The sequence below is a fragment of the Scleropages formosus genome, chromosome 4, assembly GCF_900964775.1.
Source record: "Scleropages formosus chromosome 4, fSclFor1.1, whole genome shotgun sequence".
Taxonomy (NCBI): Eukaryota; Metazoa; Chordata; class Actinopteri; order Osteoglossiformes; family Osteoglossidae; genus Scleropages; species Scleropages formosus.
Genome location: NC_041809.1, coordinates 38,170,782 through 38,189,607, shown reverse-complemented (window position 1 = coordinate 38,189,607; position 18,826 = coordinate 38,170,782). Strand labels below are relative to the sequence as shown.

General features: G+C 52.6%; 1 protein-coding gene across 1 annotated transcript in view; it reads left to right on the top strand.

The window, feature by feature from the left end:
- The window catches only part of trpc5b (transient receptor potential cation channel, subfamily C, member 5b), a 40,712-nt gene extending 22,509 nt beyond the window's left edge, over positions 1-18,203 (top strand). The window contains exons 4-11 of the mRNA XM_018751957.2: positions 7,934-8,270; positions 8,670-8,809; positions 9,859-10,181; positions 12,177-12,372; positions 12,929-13,138; positions 14,118-14,159; positions 15,229-15,318; positions 15,765-18,203. Coding sequence (XP_018607473.1) covers positions 7,934-8,270; positions 8,670-8,809; positions 9,859-10,181; positions 12,177-12,372; positions 12,929-13,138; positions 14,118-14,159; positions 15,229-15,318; positions 15,765-16,607 — 2,181 coding nt within the window. The 3' untranslated portion in view covers positions 16,608-18,203. The remainder of the gene's footprint in view (positions 1-7,933; positions 8,271-8,669; positions 8,810-9,858; positions 10,182-12,176; positions 12,373-12,928; positions 13,139-14,117; positions 14,160-15,228; positions 15,319-15,764) is intronic.
- The last annotated feature ends 623 nt before the right edge of the window (positions 18,204-18,826 follow it).

Sequence of the window (18,826 nt, the reverse complement as noted above, 5' to 3'; positions counted from 1 at the left end):
TGTCATCGACGTCCGGAGCTAGAAACGTCTGCCGGCCGAGCGCCGCGCTGCGCAGCAGCTCCGGATCCAAGCGCCCATCCCGCTGGCGCTCTCCCCCCGCCCCAACCTCGCGCCGACGGACCTCCTGCGGCGCACAAAAGAGCACCGTCCTTGATCTGTTCCTTAGCTTTCTTTTTTAAATCTTCAAAGCGCCACCCCCCCGTGAGTCGCCGGCGCTGTCCGGGCCCATCGGGTGCGCCGACCGCGGGGCCTCCGGGGCAGAGTGGAGACGCGGTCACATCGGCAGGAAGCGCGGCCCGTTTTCTCGGGGGGGTTCTGCTCGCGACGCCGCACTTCCGACCTTCGTCCTGCAGGCTTTGCTTTTCCGTCATCGTTGAGCAGCGCGAAGTTAGTCCGGCGCGAGCTTTGCTGCGACACACTCATCCTTGGCAGAGAACTGGAATAATACGCACGTTTCATATCGCTGGCCAGCAATGTCACATTGATGTCACCAAAAGATCATTTTTCCTGCAGCAACTGAAACAAGAGGCTGTTACAGTAATGGGCGGAACACGGCAGCCATATAGGATCGTGGTAACTGGTTTCCAGTTCAGCGCATGAAAATATTACATGGAAACATGGAAATATTCTCCTTTCTGCTGTAACAGATACATTTACTTGATGGCTTTATGTAAGTGAGGGAAAAAAGGGATTTTAAAGGACAGTGTAGGTGTCCAGTGCACAGCGGTAGTGATAACAGGAACAATAATGGTCATTTTGAAGCTTTCGGAAGCTGCGCTGTGACTACGCAGCAGTGCGGTCTTTCGCCCCGTCCTTTATTGTGTATTTCTGACATCGCTGCGTGTGGCTTCCTGTAAATGTGCAGGTGGGACAAACTGCAATGTGTTCGCATTTCGATAATAAGAGCAGAAGCGTACGCCTCTCTTTTTTTTACGTCTCTCACGTTGTTCTCCCGAAAAAGACACAGTCGCTGTAGAAATAAATGATATTTTCATGCCGGAATCGATCGGTTTCAGTTAGCTGCCATTGCCTCGATATTGTAACCGTGTGCTTACTCGATCCCTTGATCCACAAGGCACGTTTTCGATTTTTTCGATGACGGCTTTGACGGTGCATCTAAGTGTGGGCCAGCAGGTGGCGTAGTGGTTAGAGTCACTACTTTAAGTTCGAAGGGCCTGGGTTCACGCCTCTCATTCTGCTCTAGTGCCCGTGAGAAAGGTACGTACCCTAAAGCGTTGCGGTGAATAGTACTCGTACAAGGCCGGACGCCTGGAGCTCATAGAGTCAAAACGTGCAAATTCCCATTAACGCTCTCGCGTGCCGTGTTCTCCGGAACTCGCCTTCGCCTCACTTTTCTCCAGAACTGTCCCAAACGAGGGGTTCGGAGATCTCGCCCTGCGGCAGCTGTGGGCCAAAGGGCGCCGGTCCAAACGCACAATGGCAGCGCGACACCTGTCGTGACGAAAACTCGACGTGTTTGCGAGCAGCTGAACGCTGGGAGTCGCTTTGGGGAAAAGTGTCGGATCACTCATTAATATTCGGCACTTTCTCATAAGAACGACAACGGCGCCGTGGATTTAAACACGACACGTGACGAGCGGCACTCGGAGCCTTTCCTTCCTTCCGTAGCGAGCACTTTGACTCGTTCCGGTTTACCGCACCTCTTCGTACATTTGCCCCAACGACGTAAGGAATGCTCCATTTTCCCGCTCCGATCGCAAGGCACTTATCAAACCCTTCGCCGTCACTCCCTGAAGTCAGGAGCTGCTGTTGATCTCCGTGGTGGTCTCTGCTAAACTCGGTGTTCCCGGATGACCTTAGCGTTCCGACCTAACGTGGACCGGCGCCTTCGTCGCCGGACGGCCGAACGTGAAACCGCGAGCGCCGGAGGGTCCGGCCGAAGCCCCGCTGCTCTGTTGCAGAGAGGTTATCGCTTCTTCCTCTTCCGGGAACTCGCGTCCTTATAAATGCAGGGACCTTGTTCCTGCACTCGCACCCATAGTCAGAGCTTCGCTTCTGGCACATTGCGCAGTGTTAGAGGAAACCTGCCAGCATCGCCTTCACATCTGTCTCCACTTTGTAGCTGGGATTTGCTTCCTTTGCTTGCGTCTCGAGCGAAGACTTTATATCGCCGGAGTCCCTCCGGAAGATGACTAACGCATTCACGCGTACCCGAGGCGACGGCTTGACGTGATGCTCGGAGGGGACCCGGTGGCCCGGAGCTCAGGCGAAAGCTGCCACCGACACTTGCGGTCGAGGACTTCGGACCGGGAGCGCGGAGCCACGTGGCGATCGCAGCGGCTCTGTGGGTTTTGTCGGCCCACGGGACGGAGGGTGCGGCACGCCGCGGCAGAAGGGAACATTTGGCCGGAGCTTTAAGGGGGACAGATGTGAGACCGGGAAAAAGGCACACGATAGGCAGAGAAACGCTGGGGAGACTTTGCCGCTCATGAGCCTGGGACCGTGACAAAACGGTTGCCAATTCAGCTGCGAGTTATGCAAGTTAATTTATATAACAACGTCTGCTGTCCGTCAAAATGGAAAAGATGAGACGTGACCGGAAATGAGCAGATATAAAGTGGGTAAATAATCGTAACAGTAATAACAGTAACAATGATTATACTGAATTGATCCTTTGCACTGGACAACTTCCAATACGAGCACCGATGCAACACATTAGTGCTTCTCGGAGTACAGGGCAGCGGTGACATGACAACATTTCCGTGAGCACAGTACCGTAGCGAACAACCCGTCAGCAACCCGTTAGACACGATTCAAGAAAATAAACCAGCAGGGTCAAGATTAACACAAACTATTCAATGAAGCTGCATCACAGTATCATAAAATGCCACGAACGCTGAGGGTGAGCTGATGGCGCAGTGGTCAGAGCTCTTGCCTTTGGATCCAAAGATGATGCGGGTTTGAATCCGCCCTCCAGCTGTAGTAGTGCTGCGCAAGGTCCTTACCCCCAATTGCTCCAGTAAAATTATCCAGCTGTATAAAAGGGTAAATAATTGGACAGTACTATGCAAAAGTTTTAGGCACTTGGTTGGGGAAAAAAGGCTGTAAAGTGGGAATTATTCCAAAAATAATTCTCTTAATTAATAAACTTCCTACAAAGCTTAGTAACCATCCATCGTCAGCAACCGCTTGTCCCGAGTGGGGTCGCGGCGGGTTTGGCCGAGTCCCGCTCGAGTTCTAGCTCGAGTCCTGCTTGGGGTGCCATGTGACGGACTGAGGTCCCGTCCCGTCCCGTCCCGGGTGCGTCCCCTCCACCTCCAGCCTTGCGCCCTGTGTTGCTGTGAGACCCCGCTCAGGACAAAAGGTCTCAAATAGTGCGTGCGTGCGTGCGTGCGTGTGTGTGTGTACTTTCTTTTACTGTAATACTGTAATTTTTTGCAAAAGGAACACTCGGAAATGTAAAATATGCTCTTTCCCACTGACACTAATGCAGAACATTAAATAACCATCTAAAACAAATACTTTCACAGTAAATTTCACAAATGTTCTTTGAAACATCTAAGTGCCTAAGACTTTTTCACAGTTCTGTAAGTGTGTGTATATATATATTTACACTGTACATGTTTAGTAGAACGTGACAACAGACATAGAGTTATGTGTACAGTTGTGTGCTGGAAAAGTGTGTCCCTTCCCCCTTACGCCCCGTGCGTCTTCGGGTAGGCTCCGGTTCCCCCCGTATGGGACAAGCGGTTCAGAAAATGTGTGTGTGATCCGTTTCATTATTGTACTGGTTTCACTGTTTTTTACGCCAAAATAGTTTGTAGTTAATTGCCGCCAATTTGCCGTTCGGCAGATGCCTGTGTTTAAAGGAACTTAAGGGACGAAATCCGGTGATACGTGTGGATGTTTACACCGGTGCGGTCAGGGATAAGTACTTTACTCAAGGGTACGAGAGCAGGTTCTGGGAATTTAGACAGGCAGCAGAGCTCTTCGGCGTAGAGCCTCTTGAGCCTCTTGTGCAGCAGTACAACGGCATCGCTCCTCCTGGGACTCCAAGTGGTTCAGAGGTGGTGTCCTTAACCACTTTGCTACCTTTACACCCGTTGCAGAAACTGTTACAGGTTGCGTTTCGCAATAATATCGACAGTTTGTTCTGACCGCCCTCCATATCACCGAGAGAGAGAACGGGCCCCGAGAGCCGGGTGCTCGGCCCACCCTCCGCACTGCTTCTTCACGGCTATTTTTGTCAGAGCGGCAAAGATGGCCGCGACAGCGTGGCCGAGCAACGGCGTATCGCGGAGCAGCCACGCAGCACGGCACGATCCATGCGTCTCGTGGCTCGTTCGACAAGGGCAACAAGGGGGGAGTGTCAGCAAGGCCTTAATAGCGTGCTCGCTCGAGGAACAATCGGTGCGTTATCCTTCCCGCCAGGATCAAGCAACGTCCCCATTGGCAGATCCCCCCCCTCCCTTGCGTTTCTTTCCACGCCCCCCGGCGCACGTCTACCTGCACGGCTCCCGAAAACAACAGCAGAATCAGGTCGTGCGTCTGGCACACGTGAACGCTGATAGAAGCGACGACGCCGGGAAGGGAGCAAGTGTCGGGGGGGGGGGGCTCCTGCTCCTTACACCGTACACACCGAGGGTGCCGGGGGGGGACGGAACGCGTGGGGGTCTGTGTTCTCGGCTCGTCGGCACCCTCGGAGCGAAGTGTCCGAAAGGCGACGCGTCATCCCGCTCCTCGTGTTCCCACTGACAGACGCTTCCGGGTCGTTTCTGCACCGTGACGCCAGCAACGGCCACGCCGGCCTGAATTATTCCGACCCGTTTCCTTGGGAAGGAGCTGGAGGACAAACGGTATTTGGAAAAACATTCTCGGAAAAGAAGAGGGTCCAATTTCGGCAGCGCCGTCAAACGTGGTGCGAGGGGCAGAGGCGTGGTGAAAACACGGCGCTCCTGGGCTCCCCCACCACGTCTCTGATGGGTCTGAGTCACATAAGGGACGTAGAGACCGAGCAGAGAAAGAGGAAGATGACTTTGAATAAACGGCCGTGTTCCTGAGCGTCGCGAAGGCGAACGAACGAGGCCGTGAAAGTACCTGCGATGTTTACAATATGTTTGCACAAAGCGAAATGAAATGTTTAATATTTACGTTTACGGTTATCCGGCCCGCAGACAGTTGGAGAGAAGAGGTGTATCTGTGCGCTAAGAATCGGTGTCCTGTTGCTTTAGTTGCACCTTGCAGTGATTTACTGTAAGAGTTATAATTCTGGAGGGATCAGCACAGCGAAATACAGCGCAAACGTGCACAAGCATGAGTTGCGTAGTTTCCCTTGACTACGCTTTTGTAATTTGGTCGGATAAGAACCGCCAATACGTTAGTGCTGGGGAGAGATAGAAAGTGCAGAAGGGTGACTGTGAAAAGAAAGAAATAAGTGAAAGAAGGCAGTGCTGACAGTACAGTACATTCCACACAAAGTCCAATTTCCTTTAACATCAACAAGCAGACGTTTAATGCTTTCCGTGCACAACGCTAATTATACACTGTTTAATGGCTTTTAATATTGACGTTTACTCTCTTCTACACACCTGAGAGTCATGTCAAACACTTGGTTATTTTGGTGCCCTACAGCCACAATTGAGAGTATTATAAACAAAGTCATCATTAAAAGGTGTCTGATAATATAAAAAATCAGGGAAGCGGTGAAGAAGCGGAACGACACCATCACTAAAACGTAGCTTTAACATTTAGTTTAAAAGTTCGTATAGCAAAAGCTTGAAATAGTCTCAAGTTTGCCGCATCACTCGGAGTTTGTAAAACTGGACCGCTTTTCTTTACATTAGATTTGTTTAAAAAAATTACACTAGTATTTGTCACATTTATAGAAGAATTTAAAATGTCTGTCTGGGAAATAATGACTGTACTGTATTTTTTTGCGGAGCTTTAAACCGTACAGTTAGAACTCCCTTTAAAATCCCACACTGATAAACTGAGTGGAAAAAAAACACCAAAGTAACATATTTTACACGTGTTCATAGCTTTTTCTGATTCGCGGTGTCAGCATACAGTGCCGTAACCCCGGAGACGAGAGCACGGCAGATGCCCTGTTTGCGCCGCTGGCGCACTCCGATTTGTACACTTTTACCCCACGTGTCACACTGCGGTCGTACGCGCGTGTGTGTCGTCGCTGCTCCGGCCCGGAAAGGGACACCCGTGCGGATTCTGGGATGCGTTTCAGGAATTCACACAGGAGGTCGTTTCTGAGCGTCGCTTCGCAGCAGCGGCACCAATCTGGCCTCTTCGCCCTCTTCTCATCCTTTCCACATCAAAGTGCAAACTCGACGTGCGTGGAGAGCACGAAGCCAAGCGGTGCACACACTGCGCACGTCTCACTGCACGTCTCACTGCACGTCTCACTGCACACGTCTCATTGCGAGGACCCCCCCCGTGTTCCTCTCCAGGTGTGAGGCTGCGGAAGCTCCCAGAGTTCATGCATTTGTTTAGCGGAAAAGGGAAGCATGAAATAGTGATGAGGCTCCGGTCCGGAGTCTTGCAGCAGTTGAAACGGCGAGGCCTCTGTGGGACGCATCCTGCATCGGGAAAACTGAGCGATTACATCACTTTGGTGCGTGGGGCCATTTCGATATTCGCACGCTCTCGCTGCTCTGAACAGCTTCTCGCGTCGCAGCCGCTTCCCCGTCGTTCCGAAGGCGCATCCGTCGGCCTGTCGGGACTCGCGCGTCCTCTGCGGAACGGGAGGGCGGACGTTTCGGGGCCCGCGTGCCTACAGCGTAGCCTCCTGCAGCCGTGCGCCACTCTCACTGGAACATGACGCTCTAGCGCTACCGCAGTTACTCTACAGGACGAGCGAAAGAGTCGAGCTCTGCGGGACTCGCCCAGGAGCTCGTGCGGAAGGTGGCGCCTGGAAGCACATTTCTAGGCTCCCGGAAAGCGTGCGTTTGCTCTGCCCTCCGCAATGCTGTCGTCTTGTTGGGACAAGTTAACATCTTTCAGTTGATGACCCTGGAGCTGCCGTGGAGGAGTCCGCACGTCCGCTTAGTGTCCAATGGACTCGAGGAAGACAAACCACAGACTTCCCTGCCTCTAAGCCATGAGGGAAACTACGGACCCCGGCGACACGTTGTTTCCTAGCAACAGCTACATCCGTGAACTTAGCAGCCGTGTCGCGGCGGAATCGTCTGTGTTTCACCTGATGGGACGGGGGCGGGATTCCGCGCCACTGACCGTCGCTGTGGATTTGTAGCCACGTCGCCAGGCAAGAACCACGACTTACGATGAGCGAACCCGACACGCCCTGCTCCATATCGCTCCCAACCGAGCGTCCCACCGTTTTCTCACTATATACTTTCGACATCCTTTCCTTTTCCTCACGTCCACACCTTATCGTGAGCAACAGCCGCATTCAGCCAGCAATATGATATGTAACTGATAATCCACTTGGTTACCATGTATTCCAGCGTAGCATAATTATAATGATTGTTAATAATCATCACTTGTTTTACGTTTGTAGTTCTTGCTGAAGCAACGTCTTCGGTTCTCTCTTTTCTGGAAGTTGTGACTCCTCCATTAACGAAGGACGGCAACATTGCAAAGTGATCGTGGGGAGGATGATTGATATCCCTACGAACAGCCTTTTCTTCCCCCAAAGGGGGTGGGGGGGCAGCATGGATGGTTATGTCGAGATACTGTTTGAACTGTCATTTGAACAAACGTCAGGCTGGATGATGAATGCTGAATGATACCACCTTATAAATAAATAAGTACCCAAGGTTTGCTATTAATCATCGTAGTTTTTGCAAGTAAAATTTATTCTTTATTGCTTTTTGAACAAACTTACACAGGGACGAGACTCACCGCTATTAATCATCCTTGTCTTTGTCATGACGTATTTTGCTATTTTCCGGATTCCTGTTCCGGACGACCTTTCGTCTGCTGTCTTCCGCCCCCACAGTTCGTGGCCCAGCCCAACTGCCAGCAGCTCCTGGCCACCTTGTGGTACGATGGTTTCCCCGGCTGGCGGCGGCGCCACTGGGCCGTCAAGCTGGTCATGTGCTTCATCATCGGCCTGCTCTTCCCCGTCTTCTCGCTGGTCTACCTGTTAGCCCCCAAGAGCTCGCTGGGCCTCTTCATTAAGAAGCCCTTCATCAAGTTCATCTGCCACACGGCCTCGTACCTGACCTTCCTCTTCCTCCTGCTGCTGGCTTCCCAGCACATCGTGCGCACCAACCTGCACATGCAGGGTCCGCCGCCCACTGTGGTCGAGTGGATGATCCTGCCCTGGGTGCTAGGTGAGTTCACGGTAGAACCGTAACCCAAGCGCTGCTGCATGGCAGAGATCGTTGATCACCGCTCAGTACTGGCTCAGTCGCTACTGGGAGGGATTTCGAATTTCTGGTTAATAGACGCCGAGCTAATAGATGATGCCACAGGTTTTAAGCCTCGCGCTGTTATGTTTTCTCCGAGTGTGCCTGGGAGCACGAGTGTGTCAATACTGGAGAGAAGGTGAATGTCCAAGGTCGCTGAAGTACAGATGAGTTGCCAGAGCAACAAGCCTTAACACAACAAGCGCATGAAAACAATGCTGATATACGTAGAGCAACAAACAAGCCCGAAAAGATGCGGGTGTTTAAATAAGACATTTAAACAGTTGCTCCTCACGACTCTCTCGTACGTGTCTCCCATTCCAGGCTTCATCTGGGCGGAAATTAAAGAAATGTGGGACGGAGGCTTCACGGAGTACGTGCACGACTGGTGGAACCTGATGGACTTTGCCATGAACTCGCTGTACCTGGCCACGATTTCCCTCAAAATTGTGGCGTACATAAAGGTGAGCTAAGCTCGGGGGCTGCTGATTAATCGGCGAATTAATTGCTCGCTCCTCGAACTAAAAACAATAGCGCGGTGTCGTGCTCAATGAGCGTTGTTGAAGAACGCCGTCCTGCAGGCTGGGAACGACACCAGGATCCGGGCCGCTGTTTATCGCGCCACGTCTGCGATGCGCCGAGAGCCGTACCTAGAAATTAAATGCGGGATTTAGACGGAACGGCGGGGCCGATTTCTGCCTCAACTCCACACCCCGGCTGCTCCAGACTGCACGGCCACCTGTCGCCGACTGAGTCACCCTCCGGCAGAGCGGGACCCGCCTGCCCGCCTGCCCGCCTGCCCGCCTGCTCCAGAACGCAGCATACGCGAGCCTGTGCAGTGCTTGGAGAGCTGTGCGTGTTACTCCGCAGGGCAGCGCGTGGGCGGCGTGTGTGTGTGTCACTCCAGCGGGTGGTGTGCGTGCTGCTCCAGAGAGCCGCGCGTGTGTCACTCTAGAGAGCAGTGTGTGTTACTCAAGTATACGTTACTTCTCAAGTAAGCACACGTGTTACACTTGTGCTGGAGCCCGTCGCCCTCCAGGCTTCCTGCTGGGAATTTGTGCCTTAGCGCTTGGGTACAGCTCAGCGAGACTGGCGCAAAAACAAAAGCATCGTGGTCACGCTCAGATGCTTCGCACGACATACATGAACCTGTTTTCCATGCAGAGCGATTCTCCTGTATATATAAAGGCTCTTTATAAGTGTGTTCACAGCACGAGAAACTGACAGCGCACTATGAGTTACATTAATGTACGAAAACGGGTTACGCCGCATTATTTTCGTTCGCGGAAACTAAGCAGTCGAGACGACGAGGAGGCGCCGTGTCGGCGCTCGCACGCACTACTGACGTACAGCATCGTTTTCTGCCCTCGGTTGCTGTGCCGTATTTCCGCCGGGGGAGCTCAGCCGAACAGCCGCTCATGAATTTAGCGACGGGTCTGCCCCCCCGGCCCGAGTGCGGTTTCCAGCAACGAGGCCTGTGTGACCGGCGCTTCTCCCCCACTGTGCTCCGCAGTACAACAGCTCGCGGCCGCGAGAAGAGTGGGAAATGTGGCACCCGACTTTGATCGCCGAGGCCCTCTTCGCCATCGCCAACATCTTCAGCTCGCTGCGGCTCATCTCGCTTTTCACAGCCAACTCGCACCTGGGCCCTCTGCAGATCTCGCTGGGCCGCATGCTGCTCGACATCCTCAAGTTTCTCTTCATCTACTGCTTGGTGTTGCTGGCGTTCGCCAACGGCCTCAACCAGCTCTACTTCTATTATGAGACGAAGGCCTCCGACGAGCCCAACAACTGCAAGGGCATCCGCTGCGAGAAGCAGAACAACGCATTCTCCACGTGAGTCGTGCGGCACGGCGCCCGCCTGCCGTCATCTGTCCGTCGGTGCTCCGCTCGGCCGGAGTAGGTCCGACAACGCAAAGCGCGACACAACCGCGTGCTAAATGCACGGGCGAAAAGTCCTACGGGACGTGTGAAAATGTGGCCGTTCCAAAGCTCGTCGCAGCAGGCGTCACGCACCTGCCGGGATTCGGAAAAACGGCACAGGTCCGGTACTGAGCCCGTTCTCCTTCCACAGATTCACTGTAGCCTTGAGAGTTGAGCTCTTTTCCCACGACTGGCAGAGACAGACTTTCTGCACACTCTTCCCAGAAGCAGCTCGGGACCCTCTGCTCCTCAGCCTTGTATCTGTGGTTAATCAAAGGCTGTTCTGAACGGGATTGTTTCGGGCAAGTGAGCTAAATTCCATGCGGTCAAGTATAAATTCGCGGCGATGGCTTCCTCCGGCAGCCTCCACTCCAGACGCACCATTAACGAAATGAGACGAACTGATTTAATGTGCATGACGTATTTTCATCCAGGACCACTATTGCGAATATGTAGCAGGTCCACAATTAGATCATGTTCGGATAGAAGCTACTGAAGCAATTACCTAAAAATTAACTGCAGATGAATTAAAGAGAAAATGGCACCTATTCGGTAATAGATAGTCAAGTGTCTCCACATTTCGCCTCCTCTTGCTTGTGCAGGCAAGACATGTTTCCACATCCTTCCGTGTCCCTCAATAACACGTCACCTCCGAGCACATCGTGCCTGTCTGTGTCATATTCAAATCCTTGTAGGTTTTTTCCCTGTCTAATGCGCCAGCGATACCACGGTATTGTAAAGGCGGATGCCAGCCTCCTTTTTTCTTATTTCCCCGTTTCTTTATTCTTTCTGAAATGCCATTTTCCATGACACTGATGTGGGCTTGCAGGTTTTTGTTTAATATTTCATGGAACATAAAGGGAAATCTGCCCTGAAGGGAGGCATGCGCACGAGTCTAGCCAGAGCTGAGCCACACATCGTGTCATTACGTTTCCTCTCGCCCAGCGCGTTTACATATTTATATCTGCTTTATGAGTGGTATTATCATTTACAGCAGGACCACTGTGCTGAGCGTTATGGGGTCTCACTGCCAGTTGCAGCCTCTTCGAACCTTCACCAGCCTGCAGCTATTGGACTGGGGAAACTGTCCAACGGCAATTAGATTAAATTTAAAGGGCGTTTGCTCTCTTTTGCCAGGATCTTTACTTATTGCACACATATCATCTCTTTTTAGGTTCGTCTTCAATGGAGATGCAGGAAACACTTGTTCTTTCCCTTTCGGGGAGTTCACTTTAGCCCTCGAACAATCACTGCATACACTCTACACTGAGATGTACAAGAGCCCACTGGCTCCTCACCTCACAAACACAACTGGACCCGGTCGGTTCTTCATTAAGTCTCTTTATTATATATATTATATAAGATCTTCATATACAGACGAAGCTCAGTTTATCTATTCTGCTAAGTGCTGTAAAAAACTGAATATCGCTATTATCGATAAGAAGTGCTTGTAGGACTTTTTAAGAAAACGCATTTATTGACTATTTTACAACGACTGAAAATAAAAACACCTCGTTTCCACGAGCTCTTGCTCACCGGGCCGATACGCTGCACCCCGGAACACCACACACGACCCGTACTCTCGCAGCCCTGCTCCGTCCCAGTGCGTTTTACCGCCTATTGACCCCTCAACAGAGAAACGCAGGTCATCCCATTGCAACAGGCAGAAATGTTCGGAAGTAATTCAGTGAAGGAAATGTCATTTGAAATACATAAATAGAACGTAAATAAACAAACAGTAAAATGTACCTTTGAAAGTCCATCATGAATGTTCATAATATTAGGCGGCAGTGCACCTGCAGTGAATTCATCAAAAAAGATGCACTGCGGCCAGAAGTAAACCGCAGTGAAACCATAGCGAAATACTCAACAGTCACTTGACATCACTTCCTGTGTCCCCCCCCCCAGGCTGTTCGAGACACTGCAGTCTTTGTTCTGGTCGGTGTTTGGCCTGCTCAACCTGTACGTGACCAATGTGAAGGCGCGCCACGAGTTCACAGAATTTGTAGGGGCCACTATGTTTGGGACCTACAACGTCATCTCCTTGGTGGTGCTGCTCAACATGCTCATTGCCATGATGAACAACTCCTACCAGCTCATCGCTGTGAGTCACAGTGGACACGCGCCAGTCGCCGTGGCAGCGAACGATGCCAGTGTGTCTGTGCTCCTCCCTGGTCCTTCCATGTGCGCCGTGCGTGAGGTTCGCCGTGCGGCCCACAGCTCTCCCGCGGCACGGTTTGGCCGCGCTGCACGATCTCGTGTTCCTGTCGCCGTTGTTTTCGGCCCAAACCTGTCCGGGCGAGCTTTGCGTAAAGCCCGCGTTCCGGGAGCTCGTCTGTCCACAGGAGGCATGTCATTTCCCACAGGGAAATGTTTTGGCTCATGAGACATTATTGTTCCTGACGCCAGGGTCAGGTCTGATCACCTCACCCGAGCCTCTCAAAAAGTTTAAATCATGAGTGAAAAAGCAGAGAATTGAGAAAAATCTGAGCGAAACTGCCAGTTAGCAATAGTGCATGATGTCCCGGTGTTTCGTACCTAAGCGACTTTCAGCTGATTGATTCCGTCACGTCTTGTCAAGGGCCAGTGATGAAGGTCTTAAACAAAGCGCATCTCTTCCTTGCTGGACGCTGACCCATGACCGTGTGTCTCCTGCGCAGGACCACGCCGACATCGAGTGGAAGTTCGCCCGCACCAAGCTGTGGATGAGCTACTTTGATGAGGGCGGCACCCTCCCCCCGCCCTTCAACATCATCCCCAGCCCCAAGTCGGTGTGGTACCTGCTCGTGTGGCTCCACAGGAAGCTGTGCAGGAAGGGCCCCCCGCAGGCCGATGACCAGAGGAAGCACGAGAACCTGAAGGAGTTCACGGTATGAAGGCCGCGGCGCGAGTTTGGGTGCGCAGCACAGGGTGCCTCGTCCTCGGCGAGATCTACAAAAAGCAGCGTCGTAAGGACACTCGCGCACACACGTACTGGCCAGAGCACCGCATCCGTTCTCCGTTCGCAAGGACCTTCGACCCCGAAGGGCTCCTGCGAACATCCTCTTCTCTCCTCGTACACTGGGCTGCAAGAGAGCAGAGAACCTCGTTCTCTTTGTTTGTTTGCGCTCTGCTGTACAATATAGGCGTCAAAACCGTTCTTCGCATCTTCACACCTCTCAAGGATACACTGGCAATGTGTCTTGTTTCGCTGAAAGTGCCACATTAATGATGTCGCTCTCGCTGACAATGCAGCGCTGTGCTGTGATGCTCCACAGCGCACTATAGGCGCACCTTGTTACTCACCCACGGCGCGCAGGTGTGCTCTTGATCCTTGACACGGCCCAAGCCGGAGCTCATTCGCAGACATTTTCGGTCTCCGCTGGTTTTCGTCTCGATGCTGCTGGATCGGATCGGGCTGTTCAGCGTCGCTCTCGTCGTCCAGCGTCACCTCCCTTCCCCGAGGAGGAGAAGAGCGCGCGGCCTCCTGCTGCCCGTCTCCGCGCAACCCCGTTCCGCGCTCCAAACTCGCCACCCCTCCCCCCAGAGCAGCCGAACCCTTGGCGTGCTCCTCCGCTGGTCCGCGGCACCTGTCGGAGCACGCACTCCCACAGAGGCGCGGGCGCGAGCAGCGCCACGCACCCACACGCATGCAGCATGTTGCGGAAGAACCCCGGCGGCGTTACATAATGCAGCCCACTTTCCTTTCTGAAACGAGGACGATCGAGGTAACGGCAGAACAATAAAATGGCAGAGTTCTCGCCGTTCTTCACGGAGCCCGTGTGCGCCGCGCACTTTAGCCACGAAGGAGGCCGCAAACCGTAAACAACGGTCGTTCTCATGTTTTCCCCCTTTTGTGTTTGACTGCAGGAGCGCCACGCTGACAACCTCATCCAGAACCAGCATTACCAGGTAAGAGAGCTGCTGGGATCACAGCTTGCGAACAGGTGAATCGGTGCACAAAGGCCCCTCGGGAAAGGAGTGCGGCTGCCCCTGTTCCTTTTCCTATTCAGCCTGAGTCAGTGGACATCATTTAATCAATACATTATGTAACTGAAATATTACACAATGGCTGCGTGTGAGATGAGCGCTCCCGTGTGGCTCCAAGTCGGCCGGCGGCGTTGCTGTCATGTGGACAAGTAGGGAGCAGAAGGCGCTTCTGCACGCTGGACATACGCTTGTTTGCCTGCTGGCTTTTGCACGGCGGTAATTGCGGGGAGCTCGAGCGGGACCTGTCCCCTTGCCGCTCGGGCTCCCTGGGGGGTGGGTGCCAGGTGAGGTCGGAGGGGTAGTCGAGACTCCAGCTGCCGGGCTCGGCACAGGCTGCGCCGTATAACGAACGGCTCGTAGGACAAGGTACAACTGTTCCCTTTCCAAATAAACAGAACCGGGGTATCGGCCTGGTGCTGCCGGCACCCGGCGCTGCGGGGCCGTGGCCGATGGTGCGATGGCGGTATGCGTCGCTCGCGGTGACGCCGGGGAAACGGGCGGCGCTCGCAGCAGGCCGAGGGGTCGGAGCGTTCATTTTGTACGCGCAGCGCACATGTGCCCGTGCAAATGACAGTTACGTGTTTTCCCAGCTCTCACCCCTTGTAAATACGAGTTCCTGTCGCTAGTGCTGTCCTTCCTTCTTTATGCATGCAAATGTATGCAAATGTATGCAAGTCCTGATTTTCACCTCCAGCTAATACACGTGTTTTGAGTTTGTGGGAAACAAGTTTCATTTACTGAACTTAAAATGCTGACTTGTGCATGCAAACATATCCCCGCAAATATCAGATCATCCCCTCCTAAGGGACATGTAAGCATCCAAAAATGACCTATGAGGAGCAGCATGTTTGCTGCAAGAGTGCAGCTACTTCTTGACACACGTCACCTTTGCAATAGGGAACGGGCTGATTTTACAGAACGTTGCCGATGTGTAGAAGAGGAAATGTCAGCGATCATGGTGCTCACGTGCTGTTCGCGCTCACTCTCTCAGGAGGTGATCCGAAACCTGGTGAAGAGATACGTGGCTGCCATGATCCGCAGCGCCAAGACAAATGAGGGTCTGACAGAGGAGAACTTCAAGGTAAAGGTCTCGTTGGCGCGCAAGGGTAACGGGAACATCCATCCAGCACATCCGCTGGCGTCCACACGTGTAACGAGTTAAACCGTTTATTATGCCATTACGTTCTGAGTGTTTGAGGTCACTCTTAATCAGGTCCATGACACTGATATCACTTTATCAGCCCATTCTGTTACTCATGTAAAACTGTGGATGACGGGTTTCACAAAAGCTCACACTCATGGTACATTATTGATTTCATCTGCCAGCATAAATCTTTTTTTTTTTTTTTTTTTTTTAAAAAGTCGGCATTCTCCCCAGCACACCGCCAGTATTAATTTCAGTTCGCCGAGAGACAGACGCTTCAGCACTATGGCCGTTGAGACCGTTTCCGTAGCTGGCTCTCTGCGGCCACCTGCGGTCATGCTGGAAACTGGAACGCTGTGGGTCTCTTTTCTTCAACCCCGCAGGAACTGAAACAGGACATCTCTAGCTTCCGCTACGAGGTCCTCGACCTGCTGGGGAACAGGAAGCCGCCAAGGAGAACGTACTCCTCCAGCAGCGAGGCCACCCTGAAGGACGAGGCCAACGAAAACGAGGACGGACGGAGAGGGCCGTCGGGCGACGGAGCAGACGGAGACGGAGACGGAGACGGAGGCAAAGCGAAGAGCGTGTCCTTCAGCCTGTCGTCGGCGGAGCGGAGGAGCCAGGAATCGGCGTTCAGCGTCTCTGCCCTCTTCAAGTCCATGTCAGGGATGGACATAGCGGCAGAGGAGAAACCAAAGAGCAACGGGCTGAAGAAGTCTTCCTCCTCCTGCTCGTCCTCCTCCTCCTCCTCCGCGTTCCGCAACGGGAGCCGCCTGCAGCGCCTCTCCAGCTCCAAGAAAGACTCCATCAAGCGACTGGGCCTGCTTTTCTCCCGCATGAACGGTCACGTCCCGGAAGCCCGGGAGCAGCCCATGTACAGCATCTCGGACGGCCTGCTGCGGCCGCCCAGCACCTGGCAGGACCTCAAGTTCAGCTCTGAGCAGCAGGTGACGCGCAGCGAGGTCAACCTGAGCCAGCTGGGCGTGGGGCAGAGCCAGCCGGGTGCTCCCCAGCCACAGCGGGCCAACGGGCGGGACAGCTTGACGCTTCGGACCCCTGGCTGCGCCCCCGCCTCCTTGCGCTGTTCTTCCGGCTTCGCTGCCTCCAGCTCCCGACTGCTGGACTCCAGCGAGGATGTGTTTGAGGGCTGGGTGGGGCCCTGCGATAGGTTGGACTCCTCCCCTTGGGGGGCAGACCAGGAAGACTCGGTGACGACAAAGCTGTAGAGCGAGACGTGCGGCCGCACCCGGAGACGCCGAAGCAGCCGACGGAACCGCGATGATCCGTGCGCTTCATATGAGCTCATCGTGGACTGTGTGCGCAGCGCTGCAGCACGGTGGAAAAGCAAAAAGAGACAAGCAGGAATCGGGGCTTGTGGAGAAACACTTACCTAATACCCAGGGCTCCTTTATTACAAACTATTATTAGCTTAGAGGGAAAAAGTGGAAAATGAAAAAATAAATAAGAGCTTAGTTATTGCAATAGTAGTACATATTAACACGGCTGAATCCCTGTGCGAAGGGGTTTCGTCTTTCTGCTGCCTGCAAATCTTTCTGTAACTCACCGTTTTCCATCAAAAAACCGAACCGCGTCAAACCCCCAAAGGCTGTCACCTTTTCCATTCCCCTGCAAAGCCACCGCTGGGCCACGTGCCAGGAGGCAAGAAGCTCGAGACGGCGTCTCCAGGAGCCTGTTGGGCGTGCTTGCGATGCGCAGCCGTGCCAGGGGCGTGCCAGGGGTGTGCCGGGGGTGTCCCGGGGTTCGGGGCCCAGAGAACCCGGGCCCGCCTCCCAGAGGCGCTCGTGGCTCGAGACGCGGGAAGGGGTGCCAGATGGACGCGAGATGCACGTGAGGGAGCAGCGGGAGATCAGCAGAAGATTACATCAAGAGCGACGGATCTTATTTAAAGACAACCTCCAAACAAGCTGTGTCAGAGACTTAAATTATTCAAAGTGCTGTTTTCTGCCTACACTTTTTTTTTTAAGTTATTATTATTATTATTATTATTATTAGGAAAAAAAAAATCTGCCCAAGCCTCTTATCCAGCCTGGCAACACAGGAGCCCCATTCTCCAGCTGTGCCAAAGCATCCTGGCTAATCACACGTGTCGTCGTGCCCCCTGCATGGCCTTAGGGTTCCGGAGCGGGAGGGGAAAGCGCTCCGTTCGTCACGTTTTAGCGGAACTCGTCCCAGTGGCGCAACGCAGCCGAAACTCGCGCGGTCCAGGCTCCGCATCAGTTTCTCGCTTCGCGGCGCCTGAACAGAATATTCAAACAGCAGTGAGCATCACGCAAGAAAGTGGATCAGGACTATCGCGTTGCTATCAAAGCACCATCTCTGTTGGTTTAGTAATAAGAAAATGAAACTCGTTTTGTTCAACCTCGTCACTGTGTTAGTTCTTCTCATAAATTAGTCCAACCTAACGAATACCAATTTTCCTAACATTTCAACAAATGGCATCTCAACCTCACACCCCAGCCTTTTTCCCCCCCCCCTCCAAAAATATAAGGATGTTTGTTGGATGGTATTGTGTCATTGCCTCTGACTGCCAAAGGGGCTTCGAAGGTTTCGATGGAAATTTTTTTGGTTTTACAATCTTTTATATTTGTCTCAAAAACGCCATTTTCTTCTGCACCACAGAACATGTTGGATTAACCTTTTTTGCCCTTTTTTCAAATGTGAAATATGACAATTTTTAAGTCTTTTTTTAAAAATGGGACCACCATCTTATGGGGAAAAAACAGTAATGAGGCACAAAGCTTCCACACATTTCCTAAAGCTGTACCAAACGAGCTAATTTTACATCTTTTTTATTTGATAAACAGCAGTGTTGACCAAAAAAATACATTGAATAAAAAGTTTCATTTTATCTCACTGGCTTTTTAATTGTACTACTGGCTCCCACCTACTAGTGATTCTGCTCGTAGAGGTTTCAGAATCTGTCCTTACAAGGCCGCGCGTGTGTGTGTGTGCGTGTTGACCATTTCCATTGACTAAACCTGCTGAATCATGTGCCATTTATACCTTTGCATGTCCTCAAGTGTCAAAATTATCTGGTGTGGAGACAAAGAACCGCAATCGACACTTCACTATAGGAAAAGACTAAAATTAATCGTGTTTCACAGTTGCTGGAGCAAAAATCATTCATAGCCTGAGTTTAGAATATCTGGGCTTGGTTTTCCATATCAGCTACAGCGTAAGCGCCTTTGTGTACTTTACACACACACACACACACACACACACACACACACACACACACACACACACACACCCACCCTTTGTTCTTCACCACCCCCCTCTCCCTGTTTGTTCATAGAACTACACCCACCCACGAGGTGAGGGACGCAAGAGAAAGGGTGAAGTTGACCTGGAGGAGCCTCCCCTCCCTCTCCGCCTCATTCAGCCTCCCCCATTCAAAGTCTTTTAATCGCATTTGGATTTCTGG